Source organism: Camelus dromedarius, chromosome 17 (genome assembly GCF_036321535.1).
Source record: "Camelus dromedarius isolate mCamDro1 chromosome 17, mCamDro1.pat, whole genome shotgun sequence".
Classification (NCBI taxonomy): Eukaryota; Metazoa; Chordata; class Mammalia; order Artiodactyla; family Camelidae; genus Camelus; species Camelus dromedarius.
The window spans coordinates 27,599,619-27,620,459 of NC_087452.1; the positions used below are offsets into that span (position 1 = coordinate 27,599,619).

Sequence of the window (20,841 nt, forward strand, 5' to 3'; positions counted from 1 at the left end):
TTGGGGGGTGACGCTAGCCAGAGGCGCACGTCAGCTAAAGTGGCCAATCCCTTTCGTGCGCAGGCGCAGTGGTTCGGACAGCACCGGAAGCGCAGGGGGATGGGGCGGCGGTGACGCGATTCTGTCCGCGTTGGAGGGGCCGGGCCGCTGCCAGAGTCGCCGCGGCTGCCGCGTGACGTGGCACAGGCGAAGACTTAACGCCAGAGCTGGAGCTACCCTGCCAGTCGTGGAGCAGGTCCTCGCCCCGCTAATTCCTGTCTCGGAGCTTCGTCCGACACTCCAGATAGCGAGCCGCCCCTACCGCCCTCTTTCTTCTTCATCTCCTTTTCCGTCGCCGAGTTTGCCGGGAGCGTGAAAGGAGAAGGCCCGGGACCGCCCCAAACCCCTTCTGTTCCTGCCCATCGCAAGTGCCACTACCGCCATGGGCCTCACTATCTCCTCCCTCTTCTCCCGCTTGTTCGGCAAGAAGCAGATGCGCATTTTGATGGGTGAGTGAAGGACCGAGAGACGAGGCCAGGCCTCGCTGGAGCGGTCGGGTCTCCACGCTTGCGGCGGCCTCGGGGCCTGTTTTTTCCCCATTCCGCTGTGGTGGGGGAGGGGCTGCAGGCTGGGGGTCGGGAGGAATTCTTAAGGGGGAACAATGGGGCGAAGGGTGGGCGGTCGCCCCAGATCTGTCGAAGAGGCTGGAACCGGGCCGCGGGCAAGGTTTCCTCCTCGGTTTGGCTTTTTCTGCACGAGCTTATTGAAAGCCCCACAAAATTGGGCGGAGATGTGAAGGTGGCGAATTCTGGGATCTCTCAAAGCCCGGAAGACACTGGCGAGGCCCATTCTGAGCGTGCAGTCCGGCTTCCCTCTTCCCCGGGTGTGGGCAGCGGTCGGGAGCGAGGCAGAGCGACTCCAGCCTTCCTCCTCCTCCTTTCCGCCCTGTGTACACACACTGCACACTCCAATGGTACGTGTACGAGCGGTCGCCGAGATCCCGGAGCCGGCCGGGGCAGGAAGTGACCAGGCCCAGTACAGTGGCAAGGGAGCACCCAAGGTTTCCGTGGAGTCCGGAGTCCTCTGCGCTCACTTCGCTAAACTTACTTCGCTTTGGGTGCCGCTTCGTATTTTTTTCTCTTCACTATTAATATCCCTTAAAATTGAGTTTTTCATGCATGTTTCTTTTGGTCACTCTTAAGGACTGAATATACTAGATTTACTCTCTTTGGTTTTCAAACTACGTAATTTTTATCCAGCTGGCTAAGGTTTAGTGGGAAAAAAACCCAACAACAACCAACCTTAGAAACTAATTTTTTTTAAGCCGGTAACAGATTTTCAGTAAGTGAACAGCATGACGCTAAATTGTAGGGTAGCCTTGTTAAATAGTAATTACAAAGGTATTTTTAAAAAGAAGTTCTTATGGAAAATGGGCTTTTTAAAAATTACTTTTTAGGGTCGGTTTTTAGCTCTGCTGAAGAAGGAGCTTGTCACTTGAGTGATGTAAGCAGCCCCTCCCCCTTAGTACTGTGAGTAGTCTCTACATCACAGCTCCGTGGACCCGAATAATGCTAAAAGGAGCCCCTCTAACTTTAAACATTGAAACTTAGTTCATTAGCTTGTTTTCCATTGAAGGGGGTGGGGGAGGTTTTGTTTGAAAGTTTTCCCTAGCAAGGTTCAATAATATTTCAAGGTGTATGAAAATTAAGGTTGTGTACATCTGATTCTTTTTTCTTATTCCAGCTTCTTCATTGTTCATGGAACAATTGTTAATGACTCATTCACAAAGATAGATAAAAGTGTTTTCTCTTTCATAGCTTATCAGATTTATTTATGAAAAAATTATTTTAGGAGGGTAGGCATATTATTTAAGCTTTAAAAGTGGCTGAAAATTGACAGTCTGAAAAAGGATCTGAAGTCAGTGGGAGAACTTTGGACTGTAATAAGAATATCCAGCCTGTTCCTTAAAAAGATTGATTAGTACGTGGTTCTGTTCCTGGAAATGTAGTGTGTTGTATTTGAAATGTAATGGGCTGTATTTTACTTAAGATTTATTGTAAATTTATTGCTGTTTTTCATTTCCTTGGTCTTTTGTGATGGCTAAGTTTCAGAGGGAGAAGAAAGGTAGAATTATGCTATAAGCACTTTCCTGTATTTACTATTTATTAGGGGAGCATTTCTTTCCTCTCTTCCCTAAACAAAAATGATTGAAAGAAAATGGAAAAAGAAAAGTATTTAACTTCGTGCATTTGTGCAGGGAATAGAAGTCATGATTTGAAATTATTCTTTCATGTTAAATGTTTCATTACTCAGATTTGCTGTTCTTGTTTTGCATTTTAATTTGAGATGCTTAGGTTTCCTTGATTAAAAACACTTAAGTCACAAGGCCAACTTTTATGGTAAGTCATCAAAAGAAGTATAAACATGGTATGTATGTGGATAGTGAAATAGGTGATTTTGGAAGTTTGATAATTCTTAGATTTTTGTGTCTGGCTTTATGAGTGATGGCATAATTACTCTTTTTAATTTTTATTTTTTTATTGAAGTATAGTTGATTTACAGTGTTTCAGGTGTACAGCATAGGGATTCAGTTATACATACATATATATAAAAACATGTACTCTGTTTCAGATTCTTTTCTATTATATGTTATTGCAAGATATTGAATATAGTTTCCTGTGCTGTACAGTAGATCCTTGTTATTTATCATATTAGGTCACTCTTAATGTGTCTGCCCCTATCCAAGTATTAGAATTACCAGTTAATGATTGTTTTTTCCATATTAATGTTTTCAGACCTGTGTTCTTCCTTTTTTAAAATATGGCTTCGATAAAATTCATGCCTTCTTGAATCAGTGACTTTTTCAGACTTTTATCATTTTAAAGCATCATTGAAAGATAGCAATAAGCTAATGAATCTGGTTTGCCACATTACTGTAGAGAAGTTTTAAATTTTATTACTACACACACTCTCCCAAAAGTTCAAGTAATTTCAAAAGGTGTTTGAAGTTACAGCTTGTGGTTAACTAATTTGAAAATTAAATGTCATAAAAATGTATCAAATTTAACATTTAAACTGTAGATTGGCAGAAAATTGTGTAGCTTTTTTTTAAAGGAGAAATCATTCTTGTGACTGATATTTTTGAGCTTAAATTCAAAGACAACCAGTTTCCACCCTAGATTTCTCATGTAGCCCTTCATTATCCTGTTTAAGTCTGACCTCCATATTTTGATCTATTATAAGATGTAATTTGGTGAATGACTCCCCAAATTTTGTTTATATTTGAAAACATTAATATGTTCTCTAGAAGGATTATTAATTCTGCTCGTTGCAAGATCTTTGTGTTGAAAAGCTGAAAAAATGTTGCTTTCTGGAAGATTGCTAATGCTAGTATAGTTTTGTGTTGTCTTACATGTGACTGTGGCTTTTGGGGACCAGAGAGGTTCAGGAAGAAAGATCCTTTGTTTGCCAATTTGAGAAATATTAGCAACATTTTAAGTGAGTGGTGTTTCATACTTTTCCCGAGCATTTTTTATAAATATATTTATTATGTAATTTAAAATTTTTGGTTCTGATCTAAAAATAATGTCATTTTTGTTAAAGTTAGAGAACATGAAAAAGAATTAAGTGATAATCACAATTCCACCATTACACTGTTATTAGTATTTGTTATGTTTACTCTCAAACTTTAAGAGGAGGTTTAGTTCCCCTGAAATTGTAGTTGTGATCTATGGCTTTGTGTTGTATTTAATTTATTTTATTATGAGCATTTTCTCTGGTCGTTAATTAAAAACATAATTGCCAGCCTTTAATTTTTTTTTTTGGGGGGGGGAGGTTTCTTCTAATTAGTTTTGTGATTTGGGGAAACAATAGAAAAGGGAAAAATCCTTAGCTTCATGCCACTAGATGTTGATACAGCCATCCTTAGGTGCACCCTCTTGCATTATTTATTACAAAATATGATTACCAGATTGATAATTTGCTGCTAATCTGCTGGATAGAAGCAAAACCCCAGCTCATTAGAATTTTCTGTATACCTGGTAGCCTCAGTTTCAGTTCTGATGGTCAATCTCTGAGGAATTAGATATTAAGATACTGTGTGTCCAACAAGAAAAACCTAAGGGCAGGATGGCAGTATATAAATACTGTTAGAGAGCTCTGGTATCAGACCTAGAGTTCTTTTTTTTTAAATTAAAAAAAATTGAGATGTAATTCACTTAAGATTCATTCCTTTAAAGTGTACAATTCAGTCGTTTTTAGTATATTCACAAAGTTGTGTTATTACCACTGTCTTAATTCTAGAGTATTTTCGTCAGCCTAGAAAGAAACCCCACATACATTATCAGTCACTCTGCTTCTCACCTCTCCATCTTGCAACCGCTTTTCTGCTTTCTGTTTCTTTGGGCTTCTATTCATGATATTTCATATGATGGAGTTGTGCAATATGTGACCTTTAATGTCTAGCTTCTTTCACTTAGTGATTTCAAGGTTCATCCATATTATTTATAGCTTGTATCAGTACTTTATTCCTTTTTATGGCTGAATAGTAATTCCATTGTATGGATATACCACTTTTATTTGTTATTCATCAGTTGATGGAAATGTGGTTGTTTCCACTTTTTGACTTTTATGCATTATGCTGCTGTGAACATTCATGAATAAGGTTTTGTGTGGCTGTATGTAATTCTCTTGGATAAATAACCTAGGAATGACATTGTTGGCTCATTGTTAACTATGTTTAACATTGAAGAACTGACAGACTTTTTCAAAGCAGATATACCATTTTACATTCCCACAGCTTTGTATGAAGGATTTAATTTCTCTAAAAGAACTAGGATTTTAATACCTGTTCTGCTACTCCTGTGATTCTGGGGATATTTCTGAACCTCAGATTTTTGCATCTGAGAAATGGAGAATTATTGTGAGGATTAAATTACAAAATGTAAGGAATCATCTGATATTGTGTGTGGAACACAGTAAGCACTCAATTTTAAATTATTTAAAAATTATTATGAACTTGTATTTCAAGCTTCCTTGTAGAAAATTTGAAAGATAAATGAAAACATGAAGAAAAATATCCTATCTGAAACTTTATCCCCTGAAAATATACTTTTTTTCAGTCAGTCTTTTTCTTTTCTGCATTTGTTGTTTTTTTCCAAGTTTAGATAATTGCAATCTAGCTTTTTAAACTTAAAATACAAGAATTTCTTGCTGCCATAATTTGGGAGGCATACTTTTTAAGGGTTGGCAAAGATTTTTGGAGAAGTTTTACTGCTTTTAACACTTTGGTCAAAGTGCAGGTCCAGTTAAGGAGAACAAGTAATTCCAGTATATCTTTCAAAACAGTGACTTGTTTATGGGGTGGAAGGGAGGGAGGACATAACTGGACTGTACAGATTAGAGTCTTATCTTGGCTAGTTGAGAGTTGGCTGTAGTTTCATTTTGTGGAGAAATCTCATTACCAAATATTGCAACATTAAGGAAATACATACTTAAGAAATCGCTAAAGTGGCACAAAATTGTTAGACTAACATGTTTTTGAGTAAAGAACTATATAAGGAGTTTTAAGTGATGGTATGCATTAATTTGTGTATCTTAAATCTCACAATAGAAATACTTTTTTAAAGAAAAACTTATGATTTGTATTTATACAGCAGTATTTTGGGTGCAACTTAAAAAATACCTTTGTGACTTTAGAAACTTGTATGTGGCTGTAAGCCATTTAACCGTTGTTTTAAATTTTTAAAAGTAACTTATGGATGCTTAAAAAACTTTATGGTTATATTATTTTTGTAAATACTTCCTTTTTCTCCAGTGAAATTAAGTATTTAAAATATCAAGGCTCTTAAGCAGTTATCTTCTTAATGGGTCTCCACCAGTCTAACATTTTTAAATAAAGGAAATGTTACTTGGGAAATTTTTTCTTCTTAATGGCAGCAACACATGTTTATTGTGTATAAAAATTCTAATAGAATAGAGTAGAAGAAAATTATGCATACAAGCAGGTCTAAAACTTTGAATTAAAGTGGGATTACCTGCATGCTTTTATATAACTTAAGATAGTTATATAATCATGATTTTTCCTGGATTTCTTCCATTCCTTATCAATATTTTTGAATTTCCATTGTCTTTAAATTGCAGCGTGAGGTCCAGTTGGACCACTGGTGAGGACTGGTGTATGCCATAGTTCTCAAAACTTAACCCAAGTGCTTTTTCTAAGTAGCGTTTCAGTTTCAGTTCTGACTGGGGCATAATTGTATTTAGACTTAGTTTAAGGTGAATTTTGTGAATTTCAAAAATTTGATCAAAATCACCTGAAGAGAACTTAGGCTCTCAAGAGACTTACCTATTTCAAACAATGAAAAGATCGTATTGTTCTCCCCCTCATTCTCTGTATTTTTATTGAAGACACCAAACTCTTAGATAGCTGCTTTTGTTTCTTTGTGTATTTTTTAGAATTATGTTTTCTAATCTTTTTGATACTGTTCTATACTTAAAAAAACAGTTCCTTTTAACAGTTGGGTTTTCTTATGCCCATGAGTCAGGGCTTAGAGTGGTCTGCTCAGTCTGACTAGTAAGTGTCATAGTATTTGGGACAGAATAAACAGTTGCAGTATGAAGAAGTGAGGAGTAGAGTTTGATTAGAGGATTCAGGAATAAGGCATAAAATACCTGGGTCTCCAGAGAGATCTTAAAGCTACCCTTTGTAGGGTACAGAGCAGAAAGGATTGTTATATGGGTAGGAGTCTGAATAGCCTACTGTAGACTTTGGTTCTGTTTTGGACTAACTGATAAAACTTAAACTTGCTTGCTCAGAAATGTAAGTTAGATAAGTGAGGTGCTTATGTTTTTTTTCCCCCAACTTTATAGCGTGGGTCTCATGTGCTAAGTCATGCTTTGATTTAAATTTTTTTTTAAAAACTCCTTGTTTAAATACTCAGTTGAATTGATTTCAAAATCTGTGACAGCATAAATCTAGGTGACCAAATGTGATATCCTTAGAACAATAATACATTCAGTAGATAATTAGATAGTGACTTTCCATTTATGAAGGCTTTAGCAAACAATGTGGAATATATAGGTTTTGAGAGATTCGTACTTAAAATAAGCATTTGGAGGGGAGAATGTAGCTCAATCGTAGAGTGCATGCCTAGCATGCATGAGGTCCTGGGTTCAGTCCCCAGTACCTCTATCAAACAAACAAACAAATAAATTAACCCCCCCCCGCCCAAACAATTTAATTGGCTTTTCACTATCACTATAATAAAGGAGGTATACCTTCTTGTTCTAGTATGGATGTTTTTCAGAAGCAAGCACATACCTCCTTACTTATATCTGCCTGCCTCAAAGGAATTATTTTAAGAATTTAGGCATTACTTATGTTGGTTATGAATATGATAGGACCATTTTTACAGCCTAAATTAACCAGTCTTTTATTCTCATTTCTGTACATTTGATGTTGAAATGGATTTAGGTAGGGGTAAAATTGGTCTCATCTTCCTTTATTATAATTTAAGGAGAGAAAGGCATAGTTATATATTTTTTTCCCCTAACATCAAGTATATTACCTGCAATTTACTTGTTATATAAAAGGAGATTGAGTTTATGAATCTTAAAGATAATTCTTTATTCTTAATATGTTTTCTCTGATTCAACTTCTAATTTGTGTTTTCAGAAATGATAGTAGTTCATAGAATTAATAAGGACTTGAATTGGAAGAGATCTTAGATCTGGTCCCCTTATTTTATAGCTAATTTCTCTGGCCTCAGTTTCCTAAAGTGATTTGCCTAAAGGCAGTCAGCTATTTTGTGGCAGAGCAGATTTAGAGATTAGAACCTGAGTGAGCCAGATACTCCATGCTGTGTCTCTAGGTCTACAAAGAAAAATGGAAAGGCTTTCAGTAGAAAGTGTTGCCTTTGGGAATCATAAATGAGGTGATTTCATTTCTAACTCATTTGTGCCTTTACCAGTCAACTTTTGCTTTCAAACTAAAAACCTCTTTTAAAATTGTTTCTTAGTATGTGCTTTTGGTCTAGATTTAAAATTTGTAATATCTTTTTCTAGTTGGATTGGATGCTGCTGGCAAGACGACCATTCTGTATAAACTGAAGTTAGGGGAAATAGTCACCACCATTCCTACTATTGGTAAGAAAGTTTCCCGATGACTTTATATCATAATAATGTATTACATGGTGAAATAGAATACAGTTTAATTTTTAAAATGTTTTTTTCTTTACAACTTAATTTCTTTAGAGTAGTTTTTGGTTCACAGAAAAATGGAAACTACAGAGATTTCAGATATACCCTTTCACCCCACACATGTATAGCCTCCTCCATGATCAACATCACTCAGTTGATGAACCTACATTTACACTTCATAATCACCTAAAGTCCGTATACCTTAGGGCTCACTCTTGGTATTGTATATCCTAAATGGGTTTGGACAAATATAAAATCACATATATCCATTATTGTAATCGTCTTTAAGTTTTTAAATTTGTTACTGTTAGGGCTTTAAAAAAGCAATTCTGGGAGAATTCCACAATAAAGAGGTTTATTTTCTGAATGACACGATGGTCTTTTTTTTCTTCTCCCTCTGTAGGTTTTAATGTGGAAACAGTAGAATATAAGAACATTTGTTTCACAGTATGGGATGTTGGTGGTCAAGATAAAATTAGGCCTCTCTGGAGGCATTACTTCCAGAACACCCAGGTAAGTAAGGAATGCTATATGTTTTTGTAACTTTTCCTTACATATTTCATGCCCTAAAGTTTATGTTAATATCTACTGTTTACTTGGATATTGATGTTTACTATATGAGTTGGCATTCTTCTTATCACTGCTTCCATATTCTTCAGTGAACTCTCTCTCACTCATGTCTTTATAGACAAAATTACCTGGGGTGGAAGAGTTACATAGTTATCATAGTAATATTTTGGAAGATTGGGTGTTTTTCAAGATTGAATTAGATGTCTCATCAGTAGTTCTGTTGGTTTCATTTTTAGTTTAGAAAGTAAGATCTGTATAACTTTCTATTGTAGTTTTTAATAAATGTAGTACAATTAATAGTCCTTCATTTAGCTCAGTTAAGTGTTTATTTAAATACATTAGGAAAAAATATATTAAGGTAGATTTGCTCTGATGATTTGTAAGGCATTTTTATATTATCATATAATGTATATGTAATACTAGCATGGTAGAGACCTTAGTGATCTGTGGAGCAGGAATTTTTAAATTTGGCTGCACTTTAGAATCACCTGGGGAGCTTTAAAAATCCCAAAGCTCTGATCATAACCCCAGACCACTTGATTCAGAGTCTCTGGGGATAAAACTAGCCATCAGTAGTGTTTCTTAAACTTTAATGTGCATATGAATCACCTGGGTGTGTATTAAAATATGGATCAATTCAGTAGGTCCTGGCTGAGTAAGGCCTGAGATTCTGAATTTCTAGAAAGTCCTTAGGTGGAGGAGCTGATGCTGCTCATTTGGGACCTGACTGAATAGCAAGGCTCTAGTGTTGACATTTCAGGCTGGTTAAATCTTTGTTGTTGGGTGAGGGGAGGGCTTTCCTTTGCATTGCAGGATGCTTAGCAGCAGCCTTGACCTCTACCCATTAGTTGGCAGTAACAATCCTCCCGACCCAACTAGTTGCAACAACCAAAAATGTCTCCATGTATTGCAGAATATATTCTGGGGGACAAAATTGCTCCTTGAGAATCACTGCTCTAGTCTGACTCTTATATATGTGGAAACTGAAGCTTGGAATGACTACTTAAGACTGGAGAGCTGGTTCCTGTTCTGCATTTCTATTTAACCTGGTCCAAACTGTGGTGTTTTGTACTACATAAAATGTTCCTCATCAGTTTTTGTTTATTACTGGCATTGATAAAATTTTTTTACGTAATGTATGATATTACAAGCACTTCTTAGGTTTAAGATGTGCAGATGCCATTCATGGTGTCGTGCTCTTATAATATTGTATACAAGTGAGTTTATTGTCACCAGGCAGCGGTGAATACCCTACATGAGTGGCTGGAACTACCAGGTTTAAATAGCATGTTGTGTTAAGTAATGGCATACTTTTTAATTTAAAAATTAAAATGTTTCTGTGCATGAACATAGCTGTGGTTAGAAAAAATGTTTTGATTGAGTTATATGCTTTTAAAAAGTTTATTATGGAAAATTTCAAATTATGCAAAAGTAGAGAGAATATCACAACAAACTCCCATGTATCTATTACCCAACTTCAGTTATTAGGATATGGTCAGTATTGTTTAATTGGTACTCTTTTTTTAATATACTTCACCTTTTGGATTATTTTAGAGTAAGTAGGCATTTCATTTAGGGAACATGCTTTTGAAATAAATTTAGGCATGCAGTAAAACTTTGCTAATCCCAAGCCTTCTTAACCAAGAGTAACCCTGGTCTTATCATTAGACTTGTTTAGTCATTTACTTTCAGTTCTTAATTTGTGGTTAGACCTATTCCTGGCCTTTTTGGATTACTTTAAAATCAAAGGTCCAAGTTCTTCTCGTAGGACTTTAAAGCTGCTGAAGAAAACATTGTTACCTGATGTAATCATAGCCAAGCTTTTAAAGCTCTCTTTTCCAGCATTCCTGATCAGTTTTTTAGCTATAAAATTTAAAGGAAACTTAATTATTGCCATTTAACCATGCTTCTAACTTTTATTAACAATCCAGGGTGCAGTGTTTATTGTAGTAAATTCCTCTTCACTCATGTAATTAAGGTAATTTTCCTGTTCTAAATAAATCAGTATTTGGCCTTTTAAGTAATCTTTTCTTAAAGAAACCAGGCTTATCTTTAGAGTCCTAGCTTTCCTACTCTTGATTCTGTGCTGTCCCAGGAAGTGAATAACTTAGAATTTATTCCTGAAATAATCTTCCCTCTCAATAATGTTACTTTGGGACTGAGAGTGTTATTTACATTTTATGACAGAATAAAAATGGATTGTTAGTGGTCAGATAAAATTAGATCCCTTTTAGAGGTGTTAACCTCTTCTAGAGAAATAAGTTGTAAAAAGGAGTAACTTTTTGGATAGAAGGGAAAAGAGGAGACATTTACTAAATACCTGTGATATGCCAAGTACAATGCTAGATTCTTTTATACCTCTATGATTACATTGAATCTTTAATAGGCTTATAGAGTTGGTGGTATTTTACAGAAGAGGAGGAATGGTCAAGGATTAGGTAGTTTATATGACTGTTAAGTAGTACTGAGATTTGAATTCGGTATATATCCACTATGCCATATTGGCTCTCAAAGCACCAGAATGTTTTTCAAAGGATAGGATGTTTAAAATGATTGCAGCAGAGATAAAGGAAATGGGTTTGAAATTTGCTAGACCAAAAGAAATTGTCGTTTAATGACTACAACTTAAAATAATTCTTATGTGCCCTGGCAAGCTCAATATTATGGTAATACTGAGGGATTAAATCCCCTAGTGGATTTGATCTGGTTACTTAAATAAGTAGTAGCTCAAGACAGTCTGTGATAAAGTGACAAATGATTAAAAATACTTTAGGGGTCAGGGTTGTGGGGAGAAGGATATTAAAGTAATCACTTCAGTATAATAAAAATAGATTTTAACAAATCTATAAAATTAACCTCACCTCTCTCTCCAGTTGACAGTTTACACTTTTCCTTCTGAAATTTTTTTGAAAAGTCTTAATTCAAGTAATTGCTTTCCAATTCCATTTCTTTTGTAGTATAGATTTCTAATATTTGAGTATCTTTAAAAATGGTTATTTAGTTTCCTTTTGGTTGAAAATTTTTTATTTGATCAAGTCAACCTTGAATTTTTCTTGGTATACTTTGCAAAAGTCTTCCTTCCCCTGATTCTGCAGTTGGCAGGCAACATTCTGGAGCAAGGCCCTCTTCCTGATGAAGCATATGAAAACACTGCCTCTTCCTCCTCTTTTAATTTACGTTTTGTGCGTACCTTTGAATAAACTAATTCAGCTGGTAAATTCATGAATCTTTGTGATCTTTGGGTTGTTCTTTTTCCTTTTGTGGCCATTTTGTTACTTCTGATTACTTGTACGTAAGTGTGAGGATACGGAAAAGAGATAAAATTTATTCTTCTTTGTGTAGAGAAAAGTGACCAGTTGTTAAGAGTAAGATTTTTTTCTTTTGAAATACATTGATAAGTTAAAATCACAAATAGTGCTAAAATCCATTTTTAGTTTTTAGAGCATTGTTTTTTTCTTTTCTTTTTTAAATAAGACTTTTTCTTCCTAACCTTTAATTCTTGATATGGTTCTGCTGCCTATACTTAGGTTTCATATTTAGTGTGTGCTTTAAATTTAACTGTTAAAATTTATTTAAACAATTTTTCTCCAGGGTCTTATTTTTGTGGTAGATAGCAATGATCGTGAAAGAATTCAGGAAGGAGCAGAAGAGCTGCAGAAAATGGTGAGAATGTTTTTAAAATTTGTCAATTCCAAGATGTGTTTTTCTGGGTGACAGTGGGATGGTATTAGTGGTTGGTACATTTTAGCTGTAATTTGATTATAGAAATGAGATTTTTAGAGCTAGAAAGAACCCTGAACTGTCATCATAGGTTCTTAAGACTGCACATAAAAGTCTCCTATAGAACTTTTTTAAAAAAATTCATGGTAGAGTAGCTACTTTAGTAAGTTGAGGGGGAGGCCCAGTTTGTCTGTAGAATGCTCCATGGGTGATTTTGATGCATCTCTCTCATTGAGGATATCTACTTTAGCCCAGTCCTTTATTTTTTAGATATAAAATCTGTAGTTTTGAAGATTTTGTGACCTAGGAATTCTGGTTCAAATCCCTTGGTCCAAAGTTTATTGAATTCAGTTTTCTCTATACTGTACCTATAATACATACTTCAAAATGTTTTGTAATAGCAACCATGATAAAAAGTTACTCCTAAGGGTTGTTGCATTTTGGTTGATCGTGGCATATTGGCATTGTCATGTATTGGATTAATGTTACCATACATTTATATTGTGAAAAATCCTGAGGAGGTGGAGTTGTTGAGGAACTTGCTAGAGGAACCTTGTTATGGTTTCAGATTTGTAGCTGCAAAATATTTACTGAAGTGAAATATTCTTATTCATTGCTTCTAAGACAGAGTGTAGTTTGTAAAACCATTGTGCCAGTATATATGCAATTGGATTTTTTGTCCCTTTTATTTTTTGTCAGCAGCCTTATTGAGATATAATTCACATACCATAACTTCTCATTCATTTGAAATGTACAGGTCAATGGTTTTTAGTAGACAGAATTGTACACTCGTTACCACAATCGAATTTTAGAACATTTTCATCACCTCCAAAAAGAAATCCTCTAACTATTGGCATTTAGTCACCATTCTTTCCCCTTACTCCACTACCATGCCACCCCCAGTCCTGACAGCCACTAATCTGCTTTCTGTCTCTGCACTTGCCTGTTCTGTACATTCGTTTAATTGGAATCATGCACTCTGTAGTCTTCTGTTACCTTTTTTACTTTTTGTCACTTTTCACTTAGCATAAGTTTCCAAAGTTCAGCCATGTTGTGTCATGTATCAGTATTTTATTCCTACCAGTTCCTGCTCTTGGTATTATTTTTGTGTTTTTCATGGTACTGCTAATGCCTTAATCACTATATTGTTTTCCCATTGTTGTTCAGTCCACCTGGCTGGAAAGGATAAAAGTCTAAAAAGAGTCATCATCTAAATACTTTTACTACTGAGTACCATAAGAGCCTGCCATAAATGTTTTATTCCCATATGCATTTCTTGTCCTTGCCAATCCTGACCCTCCATGGATGTTCATGATGGCTGAATGAATGGTTTACTTCAATGGAATGTGGGATGATTGGCTTGGAAAACAGTTTTGCTTTACTTAAAGGCATATGATTATTTGCCTGGGACTTCAAAACTTTAGGATATGATTTAAGTTTTAAGTGTACCTGAACTTGGCTTAGAGAAATTGGTTTAATGTTTGATGTGTTAATGTTGAATAAATGTTTTTTATACACACAAACACAGTGTTTTACCTAGTTTGTTACAATAATTAGATTCCAGTTTGGTGGTTGTTAATGTCTTAGCTTTTATTTTCAGCTTCAGGAAGATGAGTTGCGAGATGCGGTGTTGCTGCTTTTTGCAAACAAACAGGATTTGCCAAATGCTATGGCCATTAGTGAAATGACAGATAAATTAGGTCTTCAGTCTCTCCGTAACAGAACAGTAAGTATTTGGAGATTCATATTCATATTAACTTCCTGACTATTAAAATTATTAGGATAAATGTTTAAGCTAGTATTTAGTTTAAACATTATTAGCTAATTGTCTCTTTTGAAACAGATACAAACGAGCTCTTTTAGGCTTTATTTCAAACCATTTTAAATACTGTGTTCACTTTTACTTTAAATCATGTTGATATCGTCTCCCTTTAGTAACTTTTTATTATATATCCTCTAAGGAGCCAAAGGTTTTAAATCTGTTTCATTTGACTTTTCTTAACTTTATCCTCAAAATGGTTAGTATTAATAAAGATGTGGAAAACTGTACTGTATGCAAATTGTAATATCTAAAGATTATTGATACTCTTAATTTAAATTTTATGTCTTTTAAATAGCTCTGCAGCAAATACTTTGTAATTTGGTTTTATTAAAACTCCAATAATTTAGCAGCTATATTTTAGATAGTATTTTGAACTGTTAGTTGCATTTTAACACCAAAAGGTTGTGGAGGAACCTTTAATTATGATATTACAAGTTTGGAATTTAAAATTATAAACTCTCCAGTAGCTTATCATTTTAGATCAGTGATTTAAATATTGGAAAAACACAGTGTACTGTTTTATATATAGAGATAACACAGACTATTATTGTGGTTTGTGCTTTACAGTAGTTTTCATTAGCTGGTCAACAAGGCAAATAATGTGGTATGGCAATAACTGTATAGACTGTTCAAGATGACCCAGGCCAATTTAAATAAGATAAATTGTAAATAATGCCAGTTATCCATGCTGTGAAGATACGAATTCGTGCATTTTCTCAGCCTTCTAGGTTACTGGGGTCTTTGGTATTCAAATGATAATTGGCAGCATGGTATACTTGAAGTGGCCTTGCAACATTAAAGCAAGGTCTTTATTCTAAGGCAAGATAAAACTGGTCAATAAAGAAAATTAATGAACTATCCCTTTAAGGCAATTGAATTGCTTTCTAGGTCTTTTTCTCGGTACTTGTAACTTTTCATGGCATTTCACACAATTACTGAAGTTAAGATTCATAAACATTTTAAAGAGTGGAACTTTTGGGGGTGCATATGACTAAAGATAGTGAAATTCCCTGAAAAGCTTGCCTCTAAAATATCAACAATCCCTGTTCTTTCAAAATTTTGCCTCTTCTACTCTGAACTTAATTTTATGGGAAACGAGAGGGTTGTAAGGATCAGGTGGGTAGTTTAATAGTTACTAATCTTCCCATGGATGTTCTTTTCAGATGAATCAGTAGATGGTTGATTAAATATAATGAATGGGTAGCAGTAGCTTTAAATGTGAGAGGAGTTTTGTGAGAAGCAAGAGGTAAGAGAACAGTTCCAGTCTATACTGAGATCATTAAATATAAAATTAATCATTTGTGAGATATAATACTTGAACACATGTAGAACTTTTGTTGGTTTTATGTCTTAATTTTTGGTTTCCTTTTTTCCCTATGCATTTATGGTACCTGCTGACTAAATAATAGCCCTGGAAAATAATTTTCTGAGTAAGAAATTTTAAACACTGGTTATACATAGTCCTGTGTTAATCAAGTGTTTTCTTGTCCTTTCTTTACAGTGGTATGTTCAAGCCACTTGTGCTACACAAGGAACCGGTCTGTATGAGGGACTTGATTGGCTGTCAAATGAGCTTTCAAAACGTTAAATGAAACTGGATATCTAACCAAGGACATGTTTGATAGAATTGGTCTAGGCTTGTTACAACAAAATTAGTTTGCATCTTGGTTATTAAACAGTATCTGGGACTGGTTTGGGCGGAATATTACAGCGTTTAAACTTATTTTGTTGCCAATTATTATCTACCAAGTATAATGTTGCTATTTAGCAATATGCTTGGTTTTAAAGAAATTCTCCTTAACTTGGGAAAAAAGTATCCTCTTTTCATTTTACTTCCCTTAAGCCTAAATGCCTGGACATAGCTATTCTGACACCTTTAAATAAATCCATTCTGAATGTTTTTTGAGCCCACAACAAATAATGTTTTAAAGTTATCCCCTTGCTACTTTACTGATACCTTTATCATTCCTGGGACAGTCTGCTGATTTAAAAAATGTAGCATTCCATTTGTATTTATTTTTCTCCCTTGCCAAAAAGATTTTCTAATACTGCTTGTACCAGCCAGGGAAATGCTCCAAAACACTATTCAGATCTCTTGCACTGAGGAACTTTTTATTTTCCCCCGTTATTGACTCCTAGCTTCCATCAGTCAAGCTTACCTTGGTGTGGTTTGGATTTGATAGCCAGTTAGTTCTGTGCTAGATGCAGAGAGTTCATATTGAGATGATTTTTAATATCCAGCAGATTGTCTTCCTTTATATTGTATCTTTTTTATGTTGCATGTTGCTTTTGGTATCAGCCTAACTCTTTGCCCAATATATGATAGTTCTGCTGATGTTTTATTGTTTATTGGTGAACATATCTTCATTAAGAGTTTTTGGAAAACTCATCAAACTCAATGAATAAGTTTTCTTCATAACCCATTTGGAATTATTCCTAATAAAATGATAAAATGTAATTGTGTGTGTTTTTCTTGAATCTTGAAGATGTTTGAGATGGATTTTCTTATTTGGCAGAATTGATTTGCATATGTTACATACTGTGAACAATCATACAGACCCCAGAGAGATTCGTAATTGTTTGAATATAAAATAAAATACAGGTTGCTATCATGTATAACAGAGTGTGGAGCCACTTCAAAAATTTAGTTTTCTTTGATAAAATACTATTTTGATGCTGTACATTTCTAAAGTCAGACCTAGAGTAAAAAGCTGTAATAAAATAAACTGCCCCCAAAGCATGTATGCAGGTGTTTGTTTCACAGCTAACATGAGTTTAAAAACAAATTCATACCGTTTACATGGCAGAGTACATAGGCTGTTAGTGATGCAGCTCCCCTATGTAAGAGAACGAAGTTCACAAGCACTTTTTTGCTTCACTTTTCTTTCTAGCTTCTGCAGGATGCTGCATGTAACTAATTCTTTGTTATAGGCAGTAAAGGTATATACCTCATGAATTACATCTATTAAGTTATTAACTCAATTTGGTGATGTTATGAATAACTTAGTTTTTATCTATAATGTTTTGTGTATTTTATAAACCTGGCGTTTTTATGATTATTAATGGTTTGTATAGATTCAGATAAATTTATGGATTGCAGTCTTATTTTGAAAACCAAATACATGCTTGTAAAATAATGTACATTTTTGAATTGTAAAAAAAAATACTGGAGCAAGTGAAAGGAAATTAGAATAAGTGGTTGGTGATTGTCAAACAGGTAATTGGGGTAAAGTGTGTTCTTAACTTGTGCCAATTGATGTAAGTGCAACTTTTCTAGCCCACTGGATGAATTCTTCAAATAAGAAAGGTCTTATTTCTTGTTGGATAAAACTAAGGATATATAGTATGTGTGGTTTTATAGGGTTCAACTAGGGGATGTAAAACTTCAGTAGGTTCAGTGTTAGGATCATAGTTAAATTTACCACTGTTGTATTAATTTAAAAAACTAAACCAAGTAAGTCAAAGATGCTTTCATGAACTCTGAAGAAGGAATAAAGAGTCCATGTTATCTTATTTTCAACATATAGCACCTCATACTACCATTATTGGAAATGATTGCATTAAGAAGCTGAAATTGCCTAATTTTCACTAAAAATGACTTAAAAGATTTGTAAGATTGCTTTTTTTTTCTTAAAGGAAAATTGTATTGGCAACTTGGCATGCTTTTTCCATCAAGAAATTAGTCTTTCTTCAGTCCTCGTGGTGGTAGGTTATTTTTGTTTGTTTTTAATTGAGAAGTTACATTTTTTTTTCAAGTATAAGTGAGTATAAATGCTTTGAGAAAAAGTCTGAATTAAGAGATAGTGGTGTTCCCTGTGTTGTAACATTCTTTGCAAACAATGCAAACTTTTATCACTATCACTGTCCTAAGATACTGACATGATCAGTATTTTCTGAAATTCTTGGCAGTGTAGATTCATTGCTTACCGTTTACACAAATGTTAAGCTTAGTGTTGATCGATCAGTAAGAGGTCTCTGTGACCTCCCTTGTTGTGCAGAACAGTTGATTATACCCCTGGATGAAAAAGTATTCTGTCGATTGTTAAGTATGTTAACAGAAACTGAAGAGGAATTGTGGTTCCCGTAAAGGCTGACTAGCAGCATCAGAGTTGATAGAACCATTATCTGTTCTCTGTCCAATAAGCGTTTTGTGGCTTGTTGTTTTTTTTTTTGTCTATAATATTCCTCATTATCTTTTGTCTTTATTCAGTTGGCTTTCTGTGATAATCTTGATGTTTTGTTACATATTTATGTTTCTTAGGTTCCCCCCACCGTTTACATTCTTTACTGAAAATAAAACTTAGGTGAAATGTTTAACTTTCCAGGGTATCAGTGTCTCATTCACTAAGGCTTCTAGTTTTCATTAGCAAATGTGCAGAATTACTTCCAGATCATTCACTGGGATCAAACCATCTCTTAAAGGCAATGGGATCTGTAGTGATGTCCCCATTTTCATTTCTGATATTGGTAATTTGTATCCTTAATCTGGCTAGAGATTTACCAATTTTATTAATCTTTTCACAGAACTAGGTTTTGGTTTAGTTGACTTTCTCTTGATTTCTTGTTTTTAATTTTATTGATTTCTGTTCTTATTTTTTTCTTCTGATTGCTTTGGATTCAAGTTGATTATTTTTCTGGTTTCCTAATGTGGAAGCTAAGATGATTGATTTTAGATCTTTTATAATATATGAATTCAGTGCTTTAAATTTACTTAACAAGCACTTCTTTCACTGCATTTCACAAATTTTAATAGGTTTTATTTTAATTTTCATTTAGTTTGAAATGTTTTAAAGTTTCTCTAAGATTTCTTTGCCCCATGTATTATTTAGAAGTATGTTGTTTAATCTCTAAGTATTGGGGGATTTTCCAGCTATCTTTCTATTACTAATTTCTTGTATAATTTTATTGTGGTCTGAGAGTAGATACTGTATGGTTCTTTTTTTTTTTTTTTTTTTTTTTAATTTGTTAAGGTGTGTTTTATGGCCCAGAACATGGTCCATCCTGGTCAGTGTTCTGTGTGAGCTTGAAAAGAATGCGTATTCTGTTGCTTTTGGGTGAAGTAGTCTACAGATGTTAATTATATCCAGTTGATTGGTGGTGGTGCTGATGTCAACTATGCCCTTACTGATTTTCTGTATGTTGGATCAGTCCATTCTCATGGAGAGTTGAAGTCTCCAACTATAGTAGATTACTTACTTCTCTGTGATTATGTCAGTTTTGCCTCACCTCATGTAGTTTGATGCTCTATTGTTTACAATTGTTATGTGTTCTTGGAGAATTGACCTCTTTATCTTTATGGAATGCCCTTCCTGATAACTTCTTCGTGAGATTTAGTTCTTTGGCCCAATTTTTAACTTGGATTTTCTTACTAAGGCTTTTTTGAGAGGGGAGGTAATCAGGTTTATTTATTATTTAAAAAAATTTTTTTGATGGAGGTACTGGGGATTGAACCCAGGGCCTCGTATGCATGCTAAGCTCACAGTCTACCACTGAGCTATACCCGCCCCCCTGCTGTTGAGTTTGGAAAGTTTTTTGTATATTTTGAATAACAGTCCTTTATCAGATGTGTCTTTTAGAAATATTTTCTTCAGGTATGGGGTTTGGCTTCTCATTCTCTTGTTATCCATTTATTTTTAATCACTATATGTCTTTATATTTACACTTAAAATTAGACAACATACAGGTCTTGTTTTATGATCCATCTGACAATCTGTCTTACACGTGTTGCATTTAGACCGTTGATGTTTGAAGTGATCATTGACATAGCTGGATTTATATTTACCATGTTTCTATCTTTTGTAATTGTTGCCCTTGTTCTTTTTTTTTTTTTAAACTTTCTTTTTTTGTTAGTTTATTTTCCTATTTTTTAAATTAAGCTTGCCCCTGTTCTTCCTGTTTTTGTCTTCCACTTTTTTCCTGCCTTTTTGGTTTTAACTGAGCTTTATATATGATTGTGTTTTCTTTTTTTCTCTCTTTCTTAGCATTTGTTAGAATTTAAAAAAAAACTTTTTAGTGGTTGCCCTAAAGTTTGTGATATACATTTACAACTAATCCAAGTTCACTTTCAAATGACAATATACCCTTCATTGTAGTATTGAGTACTTTATAATAACAAAATAATACTAATTCTTCCCTCCAGTTCCTTATATCATTGCAGTCATTCATTTTACTTATTCAGAAGCATGTAAATACAGAAGCATGCATAGTTACAGTGTTGCTGTTATCTTTTAAGCAAACTGTTGTCTGTTAGATCAATTAAAATTTTCTTCTTTGCTGTTCCTTACTATGTGTAGATCCCAGTTTCTGACTTGTATCATTTTCCTTCTCTCTAAAGAACTTGTTTTACCATTTCTTGCAAGGACAGTTCTGCTGGCAACAAATTCCCTCAACTTTTGTTTGAGTCTGTTTCTCTTTCACTTTTGAAAGATAATTTTGCAGGGTATAGACTTCTAGGTCAGTGGGTGTGCTTTCTCTCAACATCGTAAATATTTCACTCCACTCTCTTGCTTGTATGGTTTCTGGGAAGTCGGATGTAATTCTTACCTCTCTGT

The 20,841-nt window shown here is 34.5% G+C and overlaps 1 protein-coding gene across 1 annotated transcript; it reads left to right on the forward strand.

Moving 5' to 3' along the window:
* The first annotated feature begins 85 nt into the window (after window positions 1-85).
* On the forward strand, window positions 86-16,748 carry ARF4 (ADP ribosylation factor 4). Its single transcript, XM_010980915.2, has 6 exons — window positions 86-488; window positions 8,044-8,124; window positions 8,582-8,691; window positions 12,340-12,411; window positions 14,069-14,194; window positions 15,792-16,748. Exons 1-6 carry the CDS (start codon window positions 422-424, stop codon window positions 15,876-15,878), a joined length of 543 nt encoding a protein of 180 aa, XP_010979217.1. The 5' UTR covers window positions 86-421; the 3' UTR covers window positions 15,879-16,748.
* The last annotated feature ends 4,093 nt before the right edge of the window (window positions 16,749-20,841 follow it).